At 32.0% G+C, this 22,034-nt stretch overlaps 1 protein-coding gene and 1 non-coding gene across 2 annotated transcripts; both read right to left on the bottom strand.

The window, feature by feature from the left end:
• Nucleotides 1-2,621: 2,621 nt before the first annotated feature.
• Nucleotides 2,622-4,416, bottom strand: LOC105783867 (40S ribosomal protein S19-3). Its single transcript, XM_012609556.2, has 4 exons — nucleotides 4,253-4,416; nucleotides 4,050-4,140; nucleotides 3,780-3,963; nucleotides 2,622-3,070 (listed from the first exon to the last, which is right to left on the bottom strand). Exons 1-4 carry the CDS (start codon nucleotides 4,334-4,336, stop codon nucleotides 2,998-3,000), a joined length of 432 nt encoding a protein of 143 aa, XP_012465010.1. The 5' UTR covers nucleotides 4,337-4,416; the 3' UTR covers nucleotides 2,622-2,997.
• Nucleotides 4,417-19,297: 14,881 nt separating this feature from the next.
• Nucleotides 19,298-19,403, bottom strand: LOC128036262 (small nucleolar RNA R71). Its single transcript, XR_008193060.1, has one exon. It is a non-coding gene; the product is annotated as a small nucleolar RNA R71 (small nucleolar RNA).
• Between the last annotated feature and the right edge of the window lie 2,631 nt (nucleotides 19,404-22,034).

Genomic DNA, 22,034 nt, shown 5'->3' with positions numbered 1-22,034 from the left:
TTGGGTTTAAGGTTCAAGGGTTCGTGGTTATGAGTTTGGGGTTTAATGTTCAAGTTTATGGTTGGAAGTGTTTAGGGTTTTGGGTTTGAGTTTAGGGTTTATGCTTAGGATTTAGGGTTCATGGCTTGAGATTTTAGATTTATGATTTTGGGTTTATGGTTTATGGTTATTGTTTTGATTTTAGGGTTTATGCTTTTATTTTTTGTTTAGGGTTTGAGATTCTAGATTTATTGTTTAGTGTTATGGTTTCAAGTTTAGGGTTTAAGATTTAGTATTTAATATTATGGATTCGTGTTTAAGTTTGGGGTTTAAGTTTTTAGGGCTTAGTGTTTATGATTTTATGTTTTGGATTTTTTGTTTAGGGTTTAAGGTTTGGTGTTCTAAATTTAGGGTTCATAAATTAGGGTTTAGGATTCATGATTATAGGTTTGAGGGTTTAGTGTTTATGATTAATAATTTTAAAAAACATAGATCTGGATGTTTAAATACAATTTTTAATAACTTAAATTTCAAAAAACTTTTAACTAACCTTCTACCAAATTAATTTTGGTGGCTGATTGATTAACTAAGAGTTCGTTTGTTTACATATAAAAGGTTTTACGAAAAATATTTTCTGCATTTTCTTGTATTTGTTTCACAAAAAACAACTTGGTAAACGGAAAATGACTTACAGGTCAATGTAAAATAAGCATTTTTTTTTTTGTAAAATAACTTCCCTTTTGAAAAGCGCAAGTCATTTTGCAGAAAAAAAAGCTCATCTATAGGTAATTTTATTTTTATATAAAAATTAACTGAAATCAAGCTTAATATTATTATATTGATAATAAATTTTATTTTATTTTAAAAATTTAAAATTATTAAAATATTAATATAAAATATTATATTTTCAATATTATTAAGCATACATATTTAATTATTTATATTTTAGTCATATAATAAATTATTACTGTAATTTATTATTTTAATAAATTATTTAATATTTCAATTTTATTTTAATAATAAATTTTAAAATAATAATTAAAGATATTCAATATTAATAATTTAATAATAGTATAAATGTTAAAATATGTCATAAGTCTATATACTCTTCACAATTTTGCAATTTAGTCTCTGTACTTTTATACTTTTCGATTTGAAAATCAAGTATATTGTTAAAAAATTGTCAATTTTGTTGATGTCACATTTTAAATAATAAAAAATACTCACTTGGTAGTCATGTAACTAAAAATGACATTGTAATGAATCAATTTAACAAAATATTTTTAATATATGCAAAACAATGTAAAATATAAATTTATAGATATAAAATAAACTCAATTAAATAATGAAAAGATAAGAAAACCTTACATGTATATTTATTTAATTGAAAACAATTTTATGAAAAATTTTAAGAAATCTATCAAACAACATAAAACTATATTTTTAGGATAATCCTAATATAATTTATTCTCAAAATAAAATATATTTTAATAAAACAATAAAATTTAAAAGCTTCTATGCATGTTGGGAAACCTTTGGGTCGAGAAATTTGTATTTTTTAAAAACATAGATTTGGATGTTTAAATACTTTTTTTTTGAGTATTTAATGAAAAATGGATATAATTTTATAAAGATAAAATCCATATTAAAATTTATAAATTTCAAAACCTAAATTTTATAGAGGAAAAAGAAACACGGGACGCATTTTACTCTCTTCATTCACTCTACTGTCACAAGCCCTTTTTTTTTAACTCTCAAAATCATCTAAACTCAATCTCATTTGCTTCACTGACACCACCCCTCTATTGCTTCTGCCGCTGTCGCCCACCACCGTCGTCCCACTTATCAAACGCCCATCTCAAAGTAACCAAACAACCTTCAGATTATGACCTTAATTCTTTTAATTTCCAAATTAAAAAGTCAACTATGTTTGATTTGTTACTTTAAATTGTTGTGTTTAAACTTGTCAATTTGGATGAAAAATTCGATTAATAAAGTCAAATCTAAAATCGATTTTACTATATATATAAACAGTCAACTGATCCAGATTAACTTGAAATTAATATTCTAGTTACTGATTTTGCACTCTTTGTATGCGCCACGGTATCAAGAACTGCAGTTAAGAGTTTTTAGGTTGTTATATTGCAGAGCTAAACTTGTTGGACTATGGATGTTTCCAATTCTTCCTGTCAATAGTCGCTTGCTTCACCAGCTATTTTCTTTCTTAGATTCATTATCCAGCCAAACACGGGTTTAAACTTTGATAACAATGTCGATATCAACTTAACTACGACTCAATCGGTACATCTTTAGGTTTACTAAATGTTTAATGTTGATCTTATTTCACATTTTGTATATTTTTTGTTCTTCCAAGATCCGCTAGTATTTTTTGTGACATTTTGAGCACCTTCCGGTTGCATATATGATTGTATTATTTCACATTTTGGCTATTAGTCCACGGTGTGAACAAGTTTAATGTTTAAAACCCGAAGCGTTTATATGAACGTATATCAACTGATACTTTCTTGTCCATTAATACTTGCAGAAGTAAACAAATGGGTGATTTTCTTCCATCGAGCACTTGTCACGTACATATTAAGAGGATGTAGCAAGTCATTATTTACCAAAACAAAAGAACAATGTTTTCAGATCTAAATATGAAAGCTCCATTAATTCAAAATATCCTCAATTTGAGTAATACAAAGAATTTGGAAATCCAAATCTAAATTTAAAATCCCAAACCCTACATCTTAAAAACATTTTTCCTGGAACCCTCCAGATCCATTTATGCAAAAACTTGATTCTCCATATGTAAAACACCCAACTCATAGGACTCACGATGATCAAGACCAAACATGCGGCAGAAAGAAAATATAGCATACAGCAGTTTTCAATAAACATCAAAATCAAAATAAATTCAGATCTTAATATACCAAAACGGAAAATGTTTAAAACAGCTTCCTAAATTTTCAAACGACTAAATCTCAGGAACATGAAAACCATATAAGTTGAAATTTCTTAGATAGCAACCGCAATCCTTCCAGCTACTTGGTCCAGATCCCGTTGGCCGTTTGATGTGATTCTCCTACCACTGTTACACACATGATATATATTTTAGTTTATATAAATAACAGATGCTAATCATATGCTATTCTACTCATATACTTCTTATTTAATCTATTACTCAAAACTTCCAAGGCACTGGATACAAGCATATATATATGTGACATGTATATGCTTGATTTTTAAGCTGGTCATATATTTAGAAAATCATAGCTCATACTCATGTATAAATATATGTTGGTAGTTCATGGTGTCGATAATCCATCTCACATTGTCTACAAGATCAAGCTCAAAATGTGCACAAAACAATTGAGTTGTAAAGACACATAATGTCCTGCAAAAGTCGTCTACATTATGAAATAATATGTTGGAGGCATATTAAGACCTTAATGAAAGTAATATACAAGTCTCAAAATCATCTTACTTCCTTGATTATTTCTTCTCGTTTTCATTCTCTAATTTTCTTAATACATGATATATAATACCTGAAATCCAACATTTGAATCATATCCTAACACCTTGCTATGATCTTAAAACTTAAGAGAGATTAAGGTGTTTAGATACGATTTAAAAGTTATTTCTCCTCCCAATTGAAGATATGTTAATTTGCATAGCTTTGAATATGTTGTCACTTCAATTAACCGCGGAACCAACTATCTCTCAACAATACCAAATAACTAATGCCATGACAACCAGAAAGTATAAATGAAAAACAATTATAGAACATAAAAACTCACCCTTTAGGATCAATATCAATGATGTTGACATTCTGCAATTGCTGAAGTATGTGACGAGCAACAGATCCACTGCTCTTGCAGAAATGGCGTGGGCGACTTCCATTTCTCTTAGCTCCTCCATAGATCCTCCTAAAGGCACCAACACCAAGACCTCCCCTCAAGTATATTTTCCTAGCCATGGAAGCTACAAAGGGACACAATTTATCGCTCATGAAAAATTTACATAATGGGTAATTAGTGTTAATTGGTAAGGGTGACGAACGTAAATACCAGCTCTGACATAGTACCAATCAGGGTCATAGGGTGGGAGCTCCTTCAGTTTACCGGTCTTGACAATATCAGTCCATGGAGGAAGCTCAATCTGGGTTTTTATTGTGAAGGGAAAAAAATCACATTAAGAAACTAACAAAACGTTCTAATTTGCATCTCTAACGCGTCAAATTTTGTGAAGACTTGAGAAAAAAGAAGAATACCTTGCCGGAGCGCTTGAGATGGGCGGCGTAAGCCTTGACGAACTCGTGGGGGGAAACGTCTTTAACGGTTCTGGCTGCCTCCATTTTTATCGAGTGCTGCGACGATCACTCCGTGTGCGGCTTGCGAGATGTATTTTCATCAGACTTCTAGGAGTGAAAGAAAACACTATATATAACACGAATTAGGGTTTAAAGTTTGGGACAGTTCTGGCTGTGTTCGCCAAATTACCTATATAACCTTTTGCAAAGTTTCTTTTTTCATTTTTCCCAACCCTAAGCCCTTGATATTGTAGAAATAAATAATTATAAAAGAAACTAATACCAACCCTAGATTAATATTAGTACTTATTTAATAGGAATAATATTTGATGCACTATTGTTGGTGCATAAATTTCATGCATTATCGATAAATAATAGCATGACACATCATCATTAAATAAAACAAAAAATAGTTGAGTACTTATAAATAAATACTAATAATTTTATTTAAACATAATTAAATAATAATTAATTATAAATATTAATATATTTTGAATTTAAGATCTTGGGTTTAAAGGTTTAGGGTATAAGATTTTGGGTTTAGAGTCTTGGATTTAGGGTTAGGATTATAGCATTTATTTATAATTAATAATTATTTAATTATGTTCAAATAAAGTTATTAGTATTTATTTAAAAGTCCTTCACTATTTTTTGTTTTATTTAACGATGAGGTGTCATGTTATTATTCGTTGCTTTATTTAATATACTAACTAATTTATAAAGTATAATGACTCGGCTTCCAGTGGTGTTGGAAAATACAGTTTTGAAACTCGTTTCCGTAAATCGAGTCCATAAATATTAAATAGAGATATTTATGGAATTAGTATATAGAAGTATCGAAATTCAGTTAAGTAATTTAGCTGAAAGTGTGGTTAATTAAGGCCAAGGAACTAAATTGTAAAATTCAATCGCTATAAAGTTTTAATTAGGAAAAGGCTTGGAGACTTAGGGTGGGTTTGGATGGGCGGTGCGTTTACCTGCGGTTAGTGTAAAAATAGCGGTGGCGGTGAGATTAGATACTGTAGCGATACTGTAGCGTGAGACAAAAAGTAAGCTAAACGCACCGCACCACACCCAATCGCCCATCCAAACTCACCCTTAGATAGCAATTATCCTAGGGACTAAAATGGTTAGTAAACCAATTTTAATTAAATATTAGTGGATGATGAGGGTGGATGTCATTAGAATTAACTACTTGAAGATTAATGTATAATTAATTAAGATTAAGTTAATTAATTAATTTTAACTATAAACTAAATCTAGTATATAAACTAAAAGTTAGTGAAGAAATGTTATCATCTTCTCCATTTCTACCGTCCACCATTAAAGAACACGAGAGAAAAGCCTTAAGCATTTGGCCAATTCTAGCAAGTAAGTCTTTAAGCCATTTTCTTTTACTTTTATATATTTATGATCATGGGAGCTTGATTTAGCTAACCCATGTATCAATTTTTTCAATTGTTGAAATTTTGATAAGTTTCCATTGTTAAGAAATTGATGAATTAGGTTTCAAATTGATAGAAATTAAGTTTACATTATGAAAAGGACTAAATTATAAAGCTTAGCAAGCTTGATTGTTAACTTTGTTACATTATGAACCAAATTGAATAAAATGAAATTATATTACGAAATTATGTTAGGAATAGAAAGTATAGGGTCTCTGATGTGTAAATGTGGAATCGAATTTTAATCCAAAGCTTTATATCGAAAGTTATACTTTCTCGAGATTAGGGACTAAATTGAATAAAATGTAAAATATCCTTGAATTTGTATTCAATTGTGAATTGAATGGAAATTGATATTTTTTATATGTTGTATGATTGTACATAGCTAAAGACGATACCAAGCCATCGAGAGGGAAAGGAACAGTGAGAGTTGTCGCCGAGTGACACTAAATCTCGATTTATACTTTTATAATTCAGGATCGATTTATTGTTTGCATAAACATGTTAATTGCATGATTGAATATCAAGGTGATTATATAATGATTGTATGAATTGATTTGTTAAGATTGATATTAAATATCGAGATAGTAGACTGAATTGAATAAAATAGAAAATAACATGAACTAGTTGGAATATGATATAAGATATGGAAAATGGATAGAAATATGTTACATGGTGTAACATGTGTATTGTGGTTGAATTGAATTGAAATTGTGAAAATAGAATTTGAATTATATATCAAACGAATACTGTAATTGTGAATGGAACATTGATACCCTATTAGTTGTTCAAGTTGAGTTGGATATAGTTGGAATGTCATAGGATTGGATTGTGTACAGGTTTATGTGCTTCTTGTGCCAAAATGTGATTCGTGTGCTAAGATGCATTTTGTGTGCTAGGATGTACTTCATGCACCAGTATGCACTATGTGTGCCAGTTTCCCTTACTTCGGTTTATCCTGTGATACACTTTGGTGCCAGTTTGATGTGTTGGTTGGACGATCCGTGTATCCGTCCGAGTCTGAGTTAGGTTAATAGGGGTTATAAATTGTAAACTTGATAAATGATATCGAAATGAAATGAAATGGTATGATGCTATGTAATCACTTGTGTGTATAAGTGGATCATAATAAAGAAAGTATATAATTGGCTAAGAGAATTAGATGAAAATGAGCCCTAAGGCTGAAACGAATATGAATGAGTTGATAGACTCCAGAAAGAGATTAAAATGATATATTAGATAGCTTATTGGTGTTGAATTATCATGGAATTGGATGACATAATGTTAAGGTATAGGTGTTAAATTCATAATTGAAAATGAACTTTAAATGGCTTTATAATAGGTAATTGACAAGTAAATTGAATTGGTTAAATATGTTGCAATGTTGAATGGATTGGTTTGTCAATGCTATATGTATGCTCATATGTATATAAGTTAATGGAATTGATTGGCATTATCGAAAATGAATTGGTTAAATATTGAGTGTATATATATATGTTTTGTAACATGTTACTAATGTCAATGTTATATCATCTTGAACCATGAAAGTACTATTGAGGTTTATCACTCAACGTAAGGTTTGTTTATTCTATGCGCAATTATAGGTATTTCTGAAATCCCTAATAGGTGAATCTAACATCTAGATCACAACCTTCGACTTAAAGAAGTTTGTATAACTCTTTGTAATTTGTTCAAAGACGTGTACCTAAGATTAGCTAGTTTCAAGTTGTAAATGTTGGGAAATGTGCCCATATTATAGTAAACATGTAACTGTTTTCTATTTATTTGAACGATGAATAAATAAATAAAGTTAATTTCACATTTCACTATTATGTCTTTGTGTATTTCTGTCTTTTATATTTTGCATGCATAGCGAAATTATGACAAGCAAATATTAGCTCATTAATTGTCTAAGTTCAAACTAAAGATAAGTGGCATTGTAAGAACGTTTACTTTGCAAGAAAGACAACTTACTTCAATAGATAATCTAAATAAGTCTGTAATCCCATAAAAGGATCGAAGTGAGAATTTGATTCAAATACTAAGAAGGATTATTATGTCGTCTACAATTCCAATTAGGGAGATGACTAGTCTTAGCTATCGGAGTAGTTGACTCCACGGGTAGAGACATAGATGTCTTCATTGGTAGAATGATACATTGGACTGGACCCAAGATGAATTAAGTCTGAATCAGTTTGTGAATTAATTCACTTGTGACGTTCATGGTGTGATTTACCTAAATCCGAAGTTAGTCACTGATCATGCGTATGCAACTCATGTGCTTTGATATAAGTAGAGGCTTATACTCTAAAGATGATTGAGCCCATAGCCTGTATGTTGGGTACATGACTTGTGTATGGTATGGCTTTACTAGCAACAGTGAAATTCATAGCTCAATTAAAGAGTTAATGATATCCTCTCGTTGGCATTGTGTGGATTGATAAATATGGAACATGGTCACAGGTTGCTTATTCTCAAACGAGCAATTTAGCACAGTCATTTGTTGACAGTGATCATATTAATCATTAAGAAGACACAATAGTGACAATAAGATAAAATAGGATTGTATTGAGTAAGCAGATTTAACTAAAAGGAATCAAGCATATCATATGAGGGAAACACACATATGACAAGGTCATTAGAAAAAGCAGTTGGATGAATTGCTTTCATAAAGAGTATAAAATAAGGAGTTTTCAATCATGGTACTTCTTGTAGACTGACTCCATGATTACATAATTGCGAATTATCAGAACAATGCTTTTGGGCATAATTGCAATTACTAGAGTCTAATTGTATATGTCTAATTGGTCCTTCCGCTAGCTCAACAAAAGCTCGATTGGACTGCATTTGAATCAAAAGAAAATTTTACGACTTTTGGAAATAATTTAATTGAGTCGATTTATTTGATGTGGAATTAAATTAGATGATCATGAGACTTGTTCAACTAGAGAATTTGATTAAAGAATTTTCTTAAAAAATTAATTTTGAAAATCTAATTGATTTTTAAAAAAATTAATTTTGATCAAGTAAAATTAAAATCAAATTAATTAAAATTAATATGATATTTTTTCGAAATTAACTTTTAAGTCAGACAATTAGCCAAATGGATAATTAAACTTGAAAAGAGGACCTGGGATCGTAAATTGAGCCTGGGAGCCCAAACCTAAGACTAAGACCCAAAAATTGGTTGAATTGGGCCCGATATGTGAAACCGAGCCGACGGTCCAACCGATGGCTAGACCAGACCAGTGGGTTGTCACTAACCCAGACCGAATCGGCAGTAGCCGAATCGACTCGGGGTGTTGTAAGGGTGTCGCACCTGTATCACTAGACACAGCGATGTCAGTGGCTACGACGGCGGCGTCCTAGTGGCCGATGGCGGTTGGTTTTCAGTGGTTGAGAGGTGGAAGAGTTACACTCCTACTGGGACTCTACTAGAGAATTTGATTTCAAATTAACTATTTCAAAAAATAATATTATTTTAATAGTTTAATATTAAATTTAATTTAATACTTATCTTAATAATATTTTATTAATTTAATATTAAAGTGGTTATCTTAATATTAAATTTAATCTAATATTTATCTTGATAAATTAAATTAAATTTAATATTAAAGTGATTAAGTTTAATTATAGTTGAACTCTATAAACTCTCCTTATGTAAAGAGAGCCTTGGATCATTATTTTATACACACTTGAATTCAAGAGAAAGTTGTAGAGAGAAAATTCTCTAAAGAGATTATTTCAGAAAATTTCTAGAGATATTTTTTATTTATAACTTGACCCAAAAGTTTAAAAAATTACGAAATTACCCCACTAGTAATTTTTTGAATTTTTTTTCTGATTCGAAGTGAGCCCATGTTCAGCAGACGTGAGCTTGAGGATAGTGAAGAAGACTACTCAGTCGAAGCGTTCATCTTAGATGAATCGAAAATGTACAATTTTCATCAAGTGTTTATTACTTTCGATATCAAAACCAAGATCTTGTTTTGGAAATATTTTTAAAAATCCGTTTTCCCTAAATTAATTTTCTATTACATTTTTCAAACCCGATTTTTCCAACAATAAATGGTCAAGCTTCAGTAATGTTGTAATGAATGAATGAAAAAAAGTAATGGTTCATACATGAAATTGGTTTTGTTGTCTTTATTGTATAAAGAACTTGTTAAATGTGTTGGATGGTTAACTGGGGTCTTAGGAGCAACCATTGTTGCCATATGTTTGGTTGAAAACGAATAGAAATTAGAGTTATGGTATTCTACTAAGGAAATCGTAACACCACGCCTTGGATGTCGCAACGCTAGCCATTCTCGTCACTACATCCCCTGTTTGAGGTCACGACGTCAATTCTGTAATGTTTTGAAAAAAATTCAAATTGGTCCTCAAGTTACAAAGCTTGCTTATCGTCTTCAAGGTTGCAACACCGAACCATGGGAGTCATGACATCAGGCTAAGAAGTTTTAAAAACCTTACAATTTAGTCATTGTTTAACCCCATGATAAGTCATGAACTTTCGTAAGCTCATATTTGACCTGGAAATGATTATGTATCATATTATACATGTATTATGTGCATATTTAAGTGTTTAATGGTTTAATTTGTATATAATTTATTATAGTTGCTCTGACAATGAATGTGGCATTCTGTAGCTTGGACTTAGTGATCAAGTTGGTTATGGAGTGTTACACATCAAATTCAATTCATCATGATATGTAATATTTTATTTAATGTGAAAGTTTCAATTTCCTATCATATATACAAATCAACAATGAACACTTAGTTTTTATCAATTTCATCAAGAACCATTTCATAAAAATATTATCCACATTCCTTATTAATCCTATCACTAGTTAAACAAACATAAAACAATGTTATTCAATTCTTTCATACTTAATTCATCAAGACATGTCTATAAATCCTAATGTAACACCTAACTCGTCTTCGTCTCCAGATTAGGGTGACAGAGCATTACCGTACAATTGAAAACATAAGCATCATAATATTTAAATAAATTAGATACACTATAAACCAATCATTCACATACATTTTGTCCCTAAATCGAGCCTTTGAGTCCCTAAAAATAGCTTTGAAGCAATTCAAAACTAATTTGAAACAAAACAGAAGTTTTAAAAAAAAGTTCCAAAATTTAAAAAACAGTAGTCACATGGCTGTGTGGCCAAGCCGTGTGACATCACCCAAGCCGTGTAACTTTTGAACAAGGGACACACAGCCGTGTCCCAGCTTGTGTCCTCACCCGTGTAACTCATTGAGTGACCAGCCGTGTCAAACGTTTATGTGCCAGGCCGTGTAACTCTCTGAGTTGCCCCACACACTCATGTGCTAGGCCGTGTAACTCACTGACTTGAAACATTAAGAAATCCCAAATGACACACGACCATGTGACAACCCGTGTCCCAAGCCGTGTGAACCTAAAAATGTACATAAAATCAAGTTAATTCATAACCAATGCATGCATAACTAACCAATCCATTTATGCACACTTTCAAGGGGTTCAAAAACCATTCAAACATACATAAACATGTCATTTCAATCATCATAAATCACCTAATCAATATGCCATTCAAAGGCACCACAATAGCATCAAAACATCATTTACCTAAACATGTTACCATTGCCTCGATTCATGCATAAGAACCTAGTTCAAATATGTGTCAAAACAGGTTACAAATTAACCATCTAGACATCATGAACATGCCATAAGAACCTTATTTACAAGTACTCAAAAGTGGCCAATTTGACATGACTTGGTAGAGTATTAAAGTGTACCAAGTCAATCATAGGTTTTAAAGCATAAACATGCCAAATCACCATTACAAAACAACCTATACATGCCATTATTAACCTTGGCCAAAATACAAAAAATCTATCAAATTAGTTACTGGATAGTGTGATAGATCTCCGACAAGCTTCCAACCGATCGAGCTTTTGATAATCTATAAATTAAAGGAAAATAACTACGTAAGCAATGAATGCTTAGTAAGCTCGTATGAACTTTAAACAAAACTTACCACTTCTATAACATAAACTTTAGATTAAGCACAAACCATTACAAATGTCGTAAGCTTAGCTTAAGACTATTCAAGCACCATCAAAATCACAAGTTAGTAGATTTCTTAACATCACATAAGTTCATTTATAACATAATTGATTTTCATGAGATACATCACAAATTCATCAACCTTATCATAAAGTCATGACCATTTTCATTAACTTAATTACTGTTCCATTCCTTTTCTTACCAGTTGAGCCATCTAGAATTACATCGGATACTTGGGAAAGCTCACACATAGTGTGTCTTTACATATAACCGTAACTTTTCCTTTACATCATTGCTCACATGAGCTGTGAAATGGGCCTGCTCACAAGAGTTGTGGTCAGAATATAAGCTACACGATGCTGCTCACACAAGTTTTGAAGAATCCGTAACAAATGTAAGACCTTAGCCATTGGTAGGACATTCAAGACCAGCACCTTAAACATGAAATCCCTAATGACATGTCATTTGTATCTTAAGAATTCTTAAGGTTCAACCGAGACTCGTTATCTATCAATTCATCATAACAATGATACATTTATAGATATTGATTCATTTATATTACAACAACATAGCATATGTTCAATTTAGCTAACATTAAAATGAACACAGTTCATACGAACTTACCTCGATAACCAGGGCGTAGAAGTAAAGTCAAACTAGTCCGAAGCTTTAGCTTTTCCTCAATCTAAGTCTGATTGTGGTTTATCTTGATCTAAATAAATATTTTCATTCAATTAGGTACTTATATAATTCAATTCAATTCAATTCATAATTCATTTTTATGCAAAATTATAAATTTTCCCCTAACATTTTTAACTTTTCACAATTTAGTCCATAAGCTCATAACTTAGAATCTAACCATTTCAACCTAATTCCAACTTAAACCATGATACAAGGGACCTTAAAGCAACTCATATTTATCAAAAATTCACAATAAAACCCTTAGATTTATACCTTTAACAATTTAATTCTTATTTCCAAAATTCATCAAAAATCATTTAACAAAACTTATTTATTTTTCAACAAGGACTCATAATCTATCAACTAACATAAAAACCTATTCAAAAAAATCCATAGAAAGTCCCTCACCCTTCAACAGTTTTGCAAATTAACCCTCAGGCTAGCTAGATTAATCTAAAACGAACTAAAAATCATAAAAATCATTAAAAACGGGGCTTAGAATCACTTACATGCAAGATGAAAGCCTAGCTGAATGCTCAAACCCTAAAATAATTGTGATTTTTGGTTGAAACAAAATGAAAGGAAGAAGATCATGACTTTTTCTCATCTTTCTTTACTTAATTTTTTCTTTTAATTAATCAATTACCATTTTAACCTTATCATTTATCAATAATTTCAATGAAACCATATCCATGCACATCCACTAACCCTTAAATTGGTATATTTATCATTCAAGTCCTTTAGTTTAAGATTTCAAAGCTATTGAATCCCTTTAACTAATAAAACTCAACTTTTACCCTTTTTATGATTTAGTCCTTTTCACTTAATTAACTATGTAAACTTCAAAATTTCTTAACAAAATTTTAATACAACCTTAATATAATCCCTTAGACTTATAATAAATAATAAAATAATAATTCACTCATCGAAATCATGCTCCCGAAACCACCCATTTTCGACACCACTATAAATGGGCTGTTACACCTAAGCTATCATTTTCATCAATATTCCTCTAAATTTAACTACTTAATTGATATATGTAATGAAGTCAAATTATGCTAGCACAAACCAATTTCTCTATCTATCTCCCACTTTTGCGTTGACCCTTGATGTTCTGACCTTTTCGTTACTTACGCTCGATACTTTCCTTACAAAATGGTATCAGTTTCACAACTAATGAAAACATAGTCAAATAATTAAACATAAATGCATACTTTACAGTTAAGTACCTTAATAGCCTTAATATCTAAAATGCTCGTATCTCGATATTTACTCAATCAAATCAAAATCCGACTTTGTATTTATTCTTTAGGGGCCTTAAATTATCAATCCATAACATTTATTTCCAACAGCTTTCATTCTTTACAATTTGATCTCTAATAACTCATAATGATCTTAAAGCTTTAAGCTTAATCTAGCTACATTCCAAGCTAACCCACTTCATCTCTAATATGTGTTGGAAAAAATCTAGTTCGAAAATGGTTTTCTTGCACAACGAAAAAAATAAAATTTTGAAAATTGAGCCAGTTTGTGATATTTGTAGTAATAAACTTTTCTAGAAATCGCACTTGTGTTTTGGGCTAGACGAACCCTTGTCCTTCTCAGCTTTCAATTGAACGACCTTCTCCGTTGTTCTTAAACCACGAACTACTTTAAGTATGGACTCAAACCAATTCGAATGAAACACAAAACCAAAAATTATTTTCTTTACTTTCAGTGGGAAAGTAAAACTTTCTCTCAAATAGAAACTGGTAGAATTGCAATTCTTAAAAAATATAATTTATTCTAGAAAATAAATTCCCACTACTTTTTTGCAAAATAACAGTATTGAAAACTTAAGAGCCTTGTGTTTCTCTCTTTTCTGAGGTGTGTCTTGAAGCCTACCAATGTCATCTATTTATAGTGAAACTTAAGAAAATCCTAGTTAAATTGGTTGAACTAAAATAATATTTATTTAATAGAAAAAACTCTAACTCCCTACTATTAAGGAGAGAGGAGCAACAACCCTAGGTAAAAATATTAAAGTTTGTCGTCCCCTTGTTTTCATCAAGAGGGAATTAAGCATCTCCTATACTGGGTGCAATTATATATGTTTTTTAGACTTTTAATCCATCACTTTATAATTTAATCCAATCCAGTATATGTTTTTTTCTATTTCCTTAAATAAATATTATTTTCTAAATTAATTTTAATTAAGTAATGTCACAATTAAACAATTTTCTTAACTCAATTCTAATTTCGTTAAAATCATGACAACTTTACCTTAAAAGAATCTATGATAAAATGTATTTAATTTTCTACATTCAATGGACTCACAATGAGCAATTAATTTAAATCCATTTTCAAACTTCATTAATTAATTTATAATTCAAAAATCATAAATTATTTCTCGGATCATTTCCATACCTAGTAAGAAACCACTTTTATTTCTGAATGTAACTCATTTCTCTAACTTTATAATTTCTATCCACTTCAATTCATTTGATTCAACATGCAATTTATTTCTGGTTTTAACGAGCTAGTGAAGGGACTGATTAGACATATGTAATTAGGACTCGAATGATTTATAATTAAGTTTCAACTTTTCACCTATTAATTATAAACTCATTTAGTCACAATGTCATTCCATTATAGTATCGTGATTGAGCTCTCCCTAATATCATACCATTACGAAAGCTACTTGATCAATACTCGTCTAATGACATTATCATAAGTATGTTGCCTTCATAGGACATCTGTAACACTCTTTACCCAACTCAAAACACCGGATCCGAATATCGGGTGTTACCACATAAAAACACTTAGCATAAATTTTAAAATTCATTTGTGCATAATCCTTTTTCAACTTATTTCATATTATTTAATTAAATTTTTCTGGACAAAAGAGATAAATAAAATGTTAAATAAAAATGTTTCAAGAATACATCCAACTCTTAACAAAAATACATAACAACACAAAAATTTGTTAAAAACAGACTCCCTTGGCGTAGAGAACTATACGCCATACTTCTAAGATATTTCTGTATGCATAGTATCCATGCTCGTTGTTTCTCTAGCACAATTTTGGCTTGGTCTCTCCTGGTGAACTCTTTTGAACTGCCTCACCTAAAACATGAACAAAACTCTTTTGTAATTGAACTATTTATCTTGAAGACTTTGGATTTCTATTCTGTCTTTAGCGAACACAATCATAATATCGTATATATATCTTTATACGTAAAGTACCATACTTAACGTGTCAACTCTCACTTCATTACTTGGCTAACTCCAGACATTACTAGATGATTTTTACCTTCTATTTCTCTTAAGACAATGAAGGTACTTCTTCAGAAAATTATCTATACTGAACCAACTTTCAACTGATTTCCTCTTCAATCTTACACTTTACTGTTTCCTAGAATGGTTATGCACAGATACTAATCCTTAGCAGATATGTACTAATTAGTCTTACATTTGGCAAAATCTCATACTGAGTTGGATAACTATCAGACTACTAGTCAGATCTTACCCTGATACAAATTAGAAACAAACTCATATTGATTATTTCAGATTGTCAAGAAGAATCCCAAACGTCTATGTTACATATCACAAGAAAACCAAAATTAACCAAAGGCTTAGATTCCAAATAACCCTAAAACAAGATATAATACTATTTATATATGACGAATACCAGATAACTCAGACTTTAACCCTTCATAGTGTAGACAAACTCAGACATACTTTCTTTTAGGAACTTCATTCCATTTCATCACAAAGCTAACCAAACTCAGACATACTTTCTGTCTTTGAGACTTGTGATTACATTCTTTTTTTTTTCCGTCCCACTATTGTTGGCTAGCCAAGATATTTCTCTAGGTCAATAATACGCACTCCAAGCACTATTCCCAGCTGTTCCTTTCGCTCAGCGATAACATTTCCACTAAAGTATATGAGCGATTTATCAAAATTAACCAACTGTCCAGACACACCATCATCTTCTGCCACAACCGACTTCATTGTATTTGCTCCTTCTATCGTTGATTCACCAAAAAAGATACTATAATGTGCTAAAAATAAACGTGTCAACAATAGTCTACTTCGTCCTACCCTTGCCTCTTTTATCATCCCCTATCGCTTAGCCGATTTAAACAAACTCGAAAAACCCTCTACACAAATTATGAATAAATACGGGCTCAACGGATCCCCCTACTTCAACCCTTAAGAAAGCAAAAATACTTGACCTTGGACCCCATTAAAAATCACAGAATAAGACACCATATATACAGGAAACACGAAAATCTACACACTTTTTCATGCCCTTTTTAACTCAAATTCATGCAGTTTCGGTAAAATTCTTGTCGAAAAATACATACTAATTATAAAATAAATAAATTTCACTTAAATTTTTAACATTTTTAATTTTAATTAATTTTATATCAAGTTTTTATTTATTTTCAACGAATTCGCACAAAGGGCGATAAACAGCTTGGCAAAAATTACTAGAAGTAAAAAACCGAGAAGCGTCAAGGCAAATTAATTTTTCAGCCTAAGACGGCCCAAATTATGAATATTAGTTCATAATATAATTAATTTTAATTATAATCGAACTTACTTTGGGTTAAATAAATTATCATTAATTAATTATGAAAAGAGGCCCAGTTGAGCTGAACCGAGAAAACCGATCCAAAAGAGCACTGGGCAGCCCAAAACTGTCCCACATGCTGACCCAATCAGCTTGTTTGGATGATAATTTGGCTTGCAAAATAGCCCTTGAAGACTTCTTGAATTTGCATTCAAACCCCTCCACTATTCTTGCCTTTCTAGATTTGTCGCTACCTTAAAATAACAAGCTTAAAACCTTCAAACTTGCCACATGTGTGGCCGGCCATGAGGGGACTCTATGGCTGCTGATTTTTTCCAGTTTTAGCTGCCTACTCAACCTATAAAACCCCATCCTTGGCTACTCATTTAAAACACATCTCAAAACCTCTCATCTTTTCACTTTTCTCTCACTTTCACTCTTTAATCCCCTTCCGTTGTTATTCATTTTCTTCCACATTCCCTTGATTTCACATCTTGAAAAGGAGTCCTTCAACCACCATTTGGAGTAGCATTCAAGTGTTCGTGGAAGTCTCGGTTCAACAAGAACAAGCAGAGAAGGAGGAGCAGAGCAAACTAGTCAAGCCTCGTAGAAACACCATATTTGATTCTTGTTCCTTATCCTTTTAATTTTATTGTTGCTGTTATGAACATGTATATGAATAATTGTGATGTTTATATGTTTAATTTAATTAATATGGCTTAAATTTAATTCATTTTAGGTTGATTGCATTTTGCCTACTTAATTTATTAAAATTGTGTTTGTGTTGTTATAGGCCTCGGTAAGATGTTTGATTAAGTAAAATCATGAATAAGTTATTCTTGCATTACAATTGTAAGATAACTAATGAATTAATTATTTAAACGGATTGAAATTGTAATTAATTGACACAATACTTAATTAGTGCATGTTTCATCATCTAAGGGAGTGATGGTTAAATTAGCAACTGTATCTAACGATACATTAGCCTTGCATAACTTGTAAGATTATTGTTTTAAATTGTTTCAAGGTAGGAATACATTGTTACCTCACGTAATCTTTTATGTGCTTATGAGATTGAATTAATTGTTTGAATTGGCATAGAGATATGTACAACAAATTATTTTAATTTCATAAGTATGTATATGCATTAACACATTTGCTTATTAAAATTTGTTTAATTAGTTGAATTGACATAGAGATATAGTTAAGAGATAAATGGAATTTGGCAGGTGAGTATGTTCATAAGTTAGCAAATTACCAAGTTGTCGTGAATTTATTCGTAACAACATGAACATGAGTTTAGTAATTCTAAGTTAAGAAATGCAATTAATCTAGCACAATTATGTCATCTTGATTAAAATCATCTTTTGCAATCGTGCATTGGAACTTTTTTATTTATTTTACTTAGTTAAAATCTTAGCTTTTAATCACCTCCTCAAATCAAAATATTTTTCTTCACCAAAGTGTTTTTAATTACATTCATAAATAATTCTTTTCACAGTCCCTGTGGGTACGATAACTCGACATTTACTTTTCACTTTATTACTTGTTGCAATTGTGTATACCTGCACATTTCCATCGTTCCAAGTTTTTGGCGTCATTGACGGGGACTGTTTTAAAAAGTCATTATTTGTGAATTTGTTAATTTTGCATTTTGGTTTATTTTTCAATTTAATTTTAACTTAATTAGCTTTTCTGTGTTTGTTTTAGGTGTTTTTGAGTATTGACCGAATCATCGATTTACTCCTCATGGAACCTAAGATTGAAAGAATTTTCGACAACGAATGAGACAAACAAGTCAAAGAAGGACCGAAGAGATGAACTACGAAAATCCAAATCAAGGAAACAGAGCAAACCCTGCTCAAAATCCTATCCTTATTGCTGATGATAGGGATAGCGCTCTAAGACAGTATGTCGTGCTAGTGTTTCATGATCTTAATCCAGGTATTAGGAGACCAAAAATTGAGGCGCAACAGTTCGAGCTGAAGCCAGTCATGTTTCAGATGCTTCAAACAGTGGGGCAATTCAGCGGAATGCCTACCGAAGATCCTCATATTCACTTAAGATTGTTTATGGAGGTTAGCAATTCTTTCAAGTTAGCCAGAGTATTCAAGGATGCACTACAATTAAAATTTTTCTCATATTCACTAAGGGACAGAGCTCGAGCCTGGTTGAACTCATTGCCACCAAATTCCATTTACACATGGCAAGAATTGGCAGAAAGATTCCTCATGAAATATTTCCCTCCTAGAAAGAATGCTAAGTTCAGGAACGAGATCACTGCTTTCCAACAAATGGATGATGAGCCTTGTATGAGGTATGGGAAATGTACAAAAAATTATTACGGAAGTGCCCTCATCATGAAATCCATCATTCACCAACTTGAGTCATTTTATAACGGTCTCAATGCTCAAACGAGGATGGTAATGGATGCTTCTACTAATGGTGCTCCCCTTTCTAAGTATTATAACGAGGTTGACGAAATCATTGAGAGGATTGCCAGCAACAATTATCAATGGCCAACCAATCGAGCAGCGTCAGGAAGATGAGTCGCTAGAGTACATGAAGTGGACGCTCTCGCTTCACTTGCATGTCAGGTATCTTTCATTTCCTCAATGCTTAAAAATTTTACCACTAATGGGTTTCATAGTTTTGTAGCTCATCCACCTAGTCACTTTGAAAATATAGCCTGTGTTTATTATGGGGAAGGACATTTGTTCGAAGAATATCCATCAAACCCAGAATCTGTGTATTACATGGGCAATCAGAACCAAAACTGAGGAAGGCAAGGACTGTAATCAAATTTCTACAACCCATCTTGGCGAAACCACCCTAATTTCTCTTGGAGTAACCAATGGGCTAGACCAAGTAACACTTATGCCCAACCTAGACCGACCCAGCCACTTATTTTTACCCAACAGGTTCAGAAGCAACCTCAAGCTAAAACTTCTAATGGTTTAGAAAACTTGTTAAAGGCATACATAGCCAAAAATGATACATTAATCCAAAGCCAAGCAGCTACATTGAAAAACCTGGAAAACCGAATGGGCTAGCTTGCCACTTAACTTAGAAATCGTTCACAAGATGCTTTGCCTAGTGATATAGAGAATCCAAGAAATTCGGGGAACGAGCATTGTAAAGCATTGACATTGAGGAGAAAAAAACCTTACAGCCCAATACTGTTAAAGTTGAAGAGGAGTCAGTTGATGCTCAAGACTCAGTGGAAGTTCAACCAAGTGTTGAAATTCCAATTTCACTAGAACCAGAATCTGTAAAATTCGATAAGGTTACTTTTGAACCAGTTACTTTTGATGAACTAACAACTTTGTTAGATGCAGAATTGCCACAAAAGATGAATCAACTAGTTCCAGTAAAGAAAAGCCTTCACCACCCTACCCTCAAAGCCTTTAAAGCGTAAACAGGAAGTCCAGTTCAAGAAGCCTTTAGACGTACTCAAGCAACTACATATCAATATCTCGTTGGTAGAAGCGTTTGAACAAATGCTGAATTACGTCAAATTCATGAAGGATATCCTGTCTAAGAAACGAAGACTTTGAGAATTTGAGACGGTGGCTTTAACGAAGGAATGTAGTGCATATCTTCAAGATAAACAACCCCTGAAGTTGAAGGATCCTGGATGTTTTACAATACCTTGCAACATTGGAGCAACATATTGTGGTAAGGCGGTATGTGATATAGGTACGAGTATCAACTTGATGCCCATGTCAATATTTAGAAAGTTGAGGATAGGTGAAGTTAGACCTACTACAATTACACTTCAATTAGCAGATTGATCCTTAGCACATCCAGAAGAAAAATCGAGGATGTATTGGCACGTGTAGAAAAATTTATTTTTCCTGCTGACTTTGTTATTCTAGACTTTGAAGCAGATAAAGAGGTGCCAATTCTAGGAAGGTCTTTCCTAGCAACTGGAAGGACCTTTATTGATGTGTAGAAAGGCGAGCTTACTATACGTGTGCAGGACAATCAAGTAACATTTAATGTTTTTAAGTCTATACGATTTCCTGACACAGTTGATGATTTTTTTGCAGTATCAGATTTAGAGGAATCAATCATGGAAAAGGAACTCAACTATGTTGAGGACCCGTTGGAGCAAATTTTGACATTAGACCATCCAAGTGATGAAGACGAGGATGAATACTTAGTTTTGCTAGAAGCTAATCAAAGGGGATTTAATCTGCAATCTCCTTTTGAATCTTTGGAGTTAGAAAATACGGATTATACCCAACCAAAAGCGTCAATTGAAGAGCCACCTAAATTAAAACTGAGGGTACTTCCCTTACATTTAAAATATGTTTATTTAGGTAATGCTTCCACTTTGCCTATGATTGTTTCAGCAGAATTAACCGAAGAGCAAGAAGAGAAACTCATCCTAGTGTTGAAACAATTCAAGAAAGCTATCGGATGAACCATAGCCGATATTCATGATATTAGTTTGTCTATATGCATGCAAAAGATCATCTTGGAAAATGGCAAGGAAGGGATGATTAATGGACAATGAAGACTGAACCCCATCATGAAGGACGTGGTAAAGAAAAAAATTATTAAGTGGATAGATACGGGTATAGTTTACCTCATCTCAGACAGTTCATGGGTAAGTCCGGTCTAGTGTGTGCCAAGGAGGTATCACAGTCGTAGAGAATGAAAACAACGAGTCGATACCGACTAGAACGGTTACGGGATAGAGAATTTACATCAATTACCGAAAGTTGAACAAGGCGACTAGGAAAGATCACTTTCCTTTACCGTTCTTGGACCAGATGCTTGATAGACTCACGGGGCGAGACTATTACTATTTTCTTGGTGGATCCTCAGGGTATAATCGTATTACAATAGCACTAGGAGATCAACACAAGAAAATATTCACATACTTGTACGGTACATTTGCATTTAGACGCATGCCATTTGGTTTATGTAATGCACCTGCTACATTTCAAATATGTATAATGTCAATTTTTACTAACATGGTTGAGAAAT

The sequence above is a fragment of the Gossypium raimondii genome, chromosome 13, assembly GCF_025698545.1.
Source record: "Gossypium raimondii isolate GPD5lz chromosome 13, ASM2569854v1, whole genome shotgun sequence".
Classification (NCBI taxonomy): domain Eukaryota; kingdom Viridiplantae; phylum Streptophyta; class Magnoliopsida; order Malvales; family Malvaceae; genus Gossypium; species Gossypium raimondii.
Note: the sequence above shows the minus strand (reverse complement) of the source record. Positions and strands in the feature narration are given on the sequence as shown.

What these genes read in the sequence shown, in the direction of transcription:
- LOC105783867 (XM_012609556.2), bottom strand. Translation starts at nt 4,336, where the DNA reads ATGGAGGCAGCCAGAACCGTTAAAGACGTTTCCCCCCACGAGTTCGTC. An exon ending in ATCTCAAGCGCTCCGGCAAG is followed by an intron (nt 4,141 to 4,252) that starts GTATTCTTCTTT and finishes ATAAAAACCCAG; the next exon opens with ATTGAGCTTCCTCCATGGAC. An exon ending in TTGGTACTATGTCAGAGCTG is followed by an intron (nt 3,964 to 4,049) that starts GTATTTACGTTC and finishes GTCCCTTTGTAG; the next exon opens with CTTCCATGGCTAGGAAAATA.